Genomic DNA, 7,140 nt, shown 5'->3' on the forward strand with positions numbered 1-7,140 from the left:
AAACATATATCATTTATATATATATATATTTTTTTTACATCAACGTTCAGTGCAAAATACGATTTCTCACTCAGTAGAGCAGGGGGTCTTCAACGTTTGTTTCAGGCCAATTAAGGGCCCCCAAACTACGAGATAAACTACGGACCCGCACTACATATTGGATTCATGTTAAATGTGTGTTTTCAGACATTGAACCGCTTAAAAAAACAATCAATACTTGACTAAACTTGACCTTTGGCTTTGGTACTTTTTCCCTCTGCACCTTTGTTCTTCACCTTTGCCAAGAATAGCCGATCTGCAAGCTCACAACGCGTCTGTGACACATTGCGAGCTTGTACTGTAGATGTGCTATTTTCTTTAGCTTTAATGTTCCTCCCAGAATAGGGGTCCCAGACCCCCATGTTGAAGACCCCTGCAGTAAGAGATGGGGAGCCACACAGTAAACAAGACAACTCGGTGCATGTGAGTCAGCTGACCAGCAGCGGCATAGTGTTGTTAACTGGCCAACCTGGCATAACCCAGCCTCCGCATCACGCCGCCGCACGTGTCCTCGATCAGCCGTATGTCCTTTCGGGGCATGCTGTCCCTCCACATGTCGATGCTGTCCGGCGAGACGTCCCCCTCGTACATGAGGTTGTACAGGCTGGTGGAGGTGGCGAAGAGGAGCTGGTTGAGGGCGGCCGGCGACAGCGGCACGCCCAGGAACGAGTGTATCCTCTCGGCCGTCTCCCGCGGGTACGCCACCACGTCCTCGAAGCGCACGCGGAGAGGCCGGGCCTCCGCGGGCAGCGTGTCGCCGACGCGCAGCGTGGCCGCCGTGTGCGCCAGCCACAGGTGGGCGAGCAGAAGGACGGCGTTGTTGTTGGGCTCCGTCGACCCCGAGGAGCGGGAGGAGGCGGCCAGGAGGAGCTTGGGTATCGTTTTGAACTCGGGCGCCAGAGTCGGGCACGAGGCACCGTGCACGTCCTCCTTGAATATCAAGGACAGGTGCTGGGGGATGTTCTTGAGCGTGTAAAGGCTGGGTTTGCTGTTGTACACCATGAGGTAGATCCACGCCCGGGGGTCTCGGACCACGTAGATGGACCTCAGCGATGGGCCCACCACCTCCCGGATGAAGGGCAGCTTGAGCGCCCAGCTCCCGCTGCGCATGCCAAGGACGACGCACGCGCTGGGGTACTCGGCGACGTGGCGCCTCATTTCCCGGACGTACTCTGCGTCTCGGTCCAGGCTGGCCCTCAGCTTGCCCTTCAGCTCCCTCCTCGCCCCTGTCCTCTTCCTCCTGTCCTGGGAGGATGAGGAGGAGGAGGAGAAGGCTCTGAGGGGCGGCCTGACCCGGCCTGACCCCTCTGCCAGCTGAATATTTTGCAGGTGCAGCTTGGTGTCGTGGACCAGCGAGGCGAGCCAGCCCTGGACCATCTTGAAGCGGCCGACAGCCGCGTCGGCGCGCGTCCACTCACAGGCGTCGGCCAGCGAGTCGAACTCAAACTCCGTCTCGGGCACGTCCAGGTGCTCCGTGGGCACGCGCACGTACAGGAAGTCGGACACGTTGTGGAAAAGGTGCGCAAGTATCTCAGCGCCGGAGCCCGGCAGCGTCGCTATGACGACCGTGGGCAGGGGAAAGTGACGCTGGTCGTACGGCGGGCGGACGCCGCGCTGCTTGCCGCTCGCGTCGGCATCACCGCCGCCGACGCCCCCCTTCTTCCACTTAACCCCACACAGCAGCCGATCGCAGCTGTTGGCCACGAACAGCAGCTCGGCGATCCACAGCAGCAGCACCGAGAGGAGGGCATAGCGCATCAGCCTGCCGAAGCACATGTAAAACCTCCTCTGCACGGTCAGGAATCCGATGGCCACGCAGAGGACGACCCCGACGACGACGTTGATGGTAAATCCAAAATCGAACAGCTGATTATCGCCGCCACCGATCGGTTTGAGAACGAGCTGCGTCCCCAGGCCGTATCGGGTGGTCTGACGTCTGTCCTCGACTTTGGCGTGACCTCCGAAACCCAGGTAGCTCAACCTGGCTCCGATGTCATTGTGGTTAGTCGCGACGGAGACTATTTTCTCCGTGTCGTTTATGATCAAAGAGAGCCTCACCCCGTTCTTGCTGCTGTCCACGAATCTGCAGTCGGACACTTTGACGTACGGCCCGTGCATCACGTAAGCGACACGGCTGACCGCGCCCGTCATCGGGAATGTGACGTTGACATACTGCGTCCATCTCTTCTTAAACTCGGCCGCCTGCTCGGCCTCCTGTATGTGGGTGTCGGGACTGCGGCCCTGCGCGTCGAACCAGAACATTCTGTAGTGGGCGTCCCACACGTCCATCAGCGCCCCGTTGTACCTGTCCATGAACCTGCGGGGCACGTACTTGAAGTCGATGTCCAGGTTGTGGAAGAAGGCGCTGAGCGAGGTGACGGGCGAGTCGTTCCACTTCTCCACGTGGTCCAGCACCAGCAGCGTCTGCGAGTCGAGGAGGACGAGCGCCCTGAATCACAAATCAGAATTAGCTTTATTATCACGTTTTACAGAAAGAAAAAAAAAGTTCTATTGTTTTGTTATTTCCATAGAAAACAAAGAAAGGGAAGAATTAGAAAGGGGCAAGGGGGAAGAGATCAGGGTTCAGGGCAGGCCAAGGACCCCTTAGCTGACAAACAGATGAAGCAGGGACCCCCCCCCCATTACATAATATTGGATTCATGTTAAATGTGTGTTTTCAGACATTTAACGTACATTGGCTTTGTACGTGGGTCTGTTCTTTTTTCCCTGTAGCGTACACCAAACCTCATTGCCGACAATAGCAAATCTACAAGCTCACAGCATGTCTGCAATGCGCTGTGGGAGGGATCTGTCATTTCCGGCTAATGTTCCCCTCAGAATATAGGAGTGCGAGGGTTCAAATGGTTAATGTAATTTTTAATAATACAAAAAAATCACACCTGTGTGAAGTGAGGCGCGATTTATATCATCCTACATCATCATACATCATCTCATTCCGGCCAATCAGAATTTGCGTCCTCACCTTCGTCTTCAATGTTTCATCGTTAAATGGGATTTAATGTTTTTTTTAGGACAAAGTTTGTGCACATGCACACAAAACTCTGGGAGTGTACAAATGGAACCAAATGGACCCGTTAGGGTCCATTTGTACACTCTCAGAGTTACAGACCCATAAGGATCCATTTGGTTCCTAACTATAATTTAGCTGGGGACCTCTCGGAACTCCCTCAAGGACCCCTGGGGGTCCCCGGGGACCCCACTTTGGGAACCAGTGCTCTAGGGGTCTGATGAAAAGCCCTGGGATCTACACATTTACACACAGTGCCCGAGATAAAGTACCTGTACACGCTCTTCAGCCGCATGGCGGGGGAGTAGGCGCCCGCCGCCTCCCCGCTCACAAACATGGTGTCCTCGTGCGCGGAGGCGGCGACCAGCTCGCCCGCGGCGTCGCCCACCCCTTCGTCGGTCCAGCGCAGCCACTTGGCGCACTCGCCCAGCTGGCCCTCCCACGGGGCGTTGCACTGGCTGCTGGGAGATGGCCCGAACACCAGCACGTTGTTCAGGTAGCTGTGCTTGGGCCCGTAGAGCGCCTCGGACACAAACACCTGCCGCGGAAGATATGAGAGTCAGGTGTTGTTTTTATTTTTTGGTTTTAGTTTTAGTCACATTTTAGTCACCCGGAATGTTTTAGTGTTGGTCTAGTTTTAGTCGACTAAATCTACGGTTGATTTAGTCGAACAAAATGTATTTTGGTGGGCCTTGATGCCGTCGTAATGACCGTTTTTACATTTGCTGAAAATAGCCGATCTACAAGCCGACGCGTTGTGAGCGTGTAGATCTGCTATTTTCAGCATGCAACAAATTGTAAAATGATTTATAGTGGATCCACTAGTCCCTTCCTAACATTTTAGTCTAGTTTTTATTTGTTGACGAAAGTGTCAATATATGTAGTCTTAGTTTTAGTCATCATAGCTTAGTTTTCATTTAGTTTTTGTCAGTGAAAAATAAAATCGTCTTAGTTTTAGTCGATGAAAACAACACTGATGATAGTCAGGGGTTGACACTAAGGTCTCAGAGGCACTTGCCCATCGGGCAAGTATAGGTCAAGTTTTACTCTCCCAAAGGTCACGCCCACTTACCCGAAATGTAAATCGCCCATTATAAAATGATTGAATTACAGTACTATTCCATTTAACACAGGGCTCTCATGCCTACATTTTACGGTAAATACTTACATAACTATGAATATGAATGGGTTCACACTTGTTATTTTATATTTTTAAGTGAAAAACAGTGAAAACAGCACAGTATACTGTAGGTCTAATTTTACATTCCACAGACCAGAAGACATGCAGTGCTCTGGCCACGTTCAAGTGTTTAGACAGATATCTTGTCTTATCTTATCTCTCAAACGAGCACTTGCCCGGTCAGGCAACCTGGAAGCAAACTCCACCTGCCTGAAGGTTTTGTTTTCCTGCCAGGGGCAGGTGGGCAATAGGCCTAGTGGCAACGCCTGGTACTAAGAAAGTTCCACAGACAAGGAAGGACTGCAATAGTCCATTAAGTTAATGGCAGGGTGGCAACAAGCCCCACTTTGCCATTGACAGCCCATATACATCCAAACAGAAAAGAGTCAAACTCATCAACATTGCAGCTGTACGAATTTCTTTCCATCTGCAAAGTGTTTGATTCATAAAAATCCACCGTAGACATGTTATGAGGTACTTTCTGTACAACACGCCGACACGTTGTGAACTTGTACATCAGCTATTTTCGGTATAGTGATATACTCGCGCGCACCGGCCCTGATGACTTGATTTAGTTCTACTGGATTCTCTTCTCCACTGTAGTCCCTCCCTTACTGAATATATAAAGTCAGAACACCAACTTTGATGACGCAATGATGCTTTTTTTTTCTTAATTTCTTCATTTTCTTAAATAATTACTTTTTGGAGTTAGGTGGTTTCTTCCCGACAACAGAGATATACAGTTTAGGACATTTGTAATTAGTTTGGTGTGAAACAGCTGTTGTCAGGGTTGGGAGTATAAGTACTTTGTACAATAAATTAATCAAAACCATAATGACTCTTATATGAATTTGTGCCATCACACACACGCGCACGCACGCACGCGTGCGCGCGCACACACACACACACACACACACACACACACACACACACACACACACACACACACACACACACACACACACACACACACACACACACACACACACACACACACACACACACCTGTCCGTTGGGGGCGAACGTGAAGGAGTTCTGGTCGGGGTGCTCATGGCCCGGGTTGAAGCTGTTCCAGCCATCGATCCAGGAGTAGGGCCTGCTGTGGACGATGTCGTAGACGGCGCGGCCGCCCAGCTTCCCCGACTTGAAGGAGACAAACGTGTTGCCCTGGCCGCTGGGCAGGCCCGCCCCGTACGTCACCACGCCCCAGTTGGAGAAGATGTGCATGCGGGCGCCGGAGGGAGGCTGCGGCGCCAGGCCGGCGTCGTACCAGATGTACTCCGTGTGCAGCGTGGTCCAGCGCTGGGCGGACGACTGGCCCATGGGCCCGTCCTTGGGCCGGTGCCTTCTGATGTGCTGCGCCAGCCAGTTGCCCGTTCCGTTCCGCATAACGAACGCGTCCAGGAAGACGAGCTGGCTCTCTGGGCCGTAGAACCAGTTGTAGTTCGAGTCGGCGATGCCGACCGTCCTCTGGAAGCCGGGCAGCAGTGTGGCGTAGTAGAACCAGAAGTGTCCCCGGAGCCAGTTGTTGCGCGTGTTGTCGACGTTGAAATGCCGCCGCGCCAAGAAGACGTACTGCGTGACAGACTTGGCCGTGTAGCTCCCGTAGGCCACGCCCTCGTCCAGGGAGCCGTCGACCACGTGGTTCAACAGAAACATGGTCTTCTCCATGTAGCTCACGGCCACCTGTTTCCAGATCATGGACTCTGGGTCGTCGTGGTCGTGGCTCCCCGCCACTATCGCTCCGGTCAGGATGGCCAGGACGTTGGTGGTCTGGTGGTTCTGCAGGTACTGTTTCCCCCACCCCCTGTACTTGGACAGCTCGTACAGCTCTGCCGTCTCGGAGCGAATCCTCTCGAGGTAAACGTCCCGTCGCTTCTCGTCCAGACGCGGGTGAACAAAGTCGTAAGCGGTGGCGAAGCCGGTGAGCGAATGTGCCGTGGGGACCTCGTCGTTGGGAGCGGCGGTCACCTTCCAATCCGGGTAGCCCGCCATCCTGTCCATGAACGTGACCAGAAAGCGCAGAGCGGCCGAGTCCTCCGGGCACAGCAGGCAGTAGAGCGCCAGCGGCGGCAGGTTGTTCCCGTAGATCTCGTTCCACTTGCCGGCGAACTCCGCGTGCTTCGCGGGTGGCATGTAAACGGGCACGTTGGATAGCATGGTGAGGACCGCCGCCCGGATGACTTTAAATATGTGACTGTGGGTGGTGGAGGAGCGTTGCCTTAGGAGCGGCACGTCCGCTTGGTTGAAGTACAGGTTGGGATGGGACTTTGTGGGCTGGAGCTTCCGCTGCGGCTCGGAGGTTTTGTCCACGGCCAGCTTGACCCGCAGCAGGTCCTCGGCGAAGACGTCTCTGTCTGAAGTGTTGAACACGCCGGAGAAAGCGGCGCCTGCTGCAAATACCGACAGCAAGATCACAGGGTATGCAGTCCACTTATCATTAGCCATCGTGCGAGGCATTTTTAAATGCATATTTCCTGACAGGTAATGTCAGGTATGCCTTTTTTTTGTTGCATTTATAACCTCAGATGTGACATCTGAAGATTATAGTGCGGATGATGCAGCCTACATTGGATTGGTTGGCTGTGTTATAGTCCATTAGGAAGTACCATGGATAGTCCAATATGATGCCAAATCAGCCAATCCATAGTAGCCTGCTATAGCAGCAAAGAAAAGAAGAAAAAGGCAAACATTGAATAGGCCTAATAGGCCATATAGTCAGTAGTTTTTCCACCTGTCATATCCTATAGTCAATAGTTTTTCCACCTGTCATATCCTATAGTCAATAGTTTTTCCATCTATAGTCAATAGTTTTTCCACCTGTCATATGCTATAGTCAATAGTTTTTCCATCTATAGTCAATAGTTTTTCCACCTGTCATATCCTATAGTCA

General features: G+C 52.7%; 1 protein-coding gene across 1 annotated transcript; it reads right to left on the minus strand.

Annotated features, from left to right (window-relative positions):
- Nucleotides 1-213: 213 nt before the first annotated feature.
- On the minus strand, nucleotides 214-6,695 carry LOC306913211 (dermatan-sulfate epimerase-like protein; the record flags this gene model as incomplete). Its single annotated transcript, XM_079489799.1, has 3 exons — nucleotides 214-2,488; nucleotides 3,340-3,605; nucleotides 5,253-6,695. The coding sequence occupies 3 exons, from the start codon at nucleotides 6,693-6,695 to the stop codon at nucleotides 496-498; spliced, it is 3,702 nt and encodes a 1,233-aa protein (XP_079345925.1). The 3' UTR covers nucleotides 214-495.
- Nucleotides 6,696-7,140: the final 445 nt, after the last annotated feature.

This window comes from Electrona antarctica (genome assembly GCF_951216825.1).
Source record: "Electrona antarctica genome assembly, chromosome: 20".
Lineage (NCBI taxonomy): Eukaryota > Metazoa > Chordata > Actinopteri > Myctophiformes > Myctophidae > Electrona > Electrona antarctica.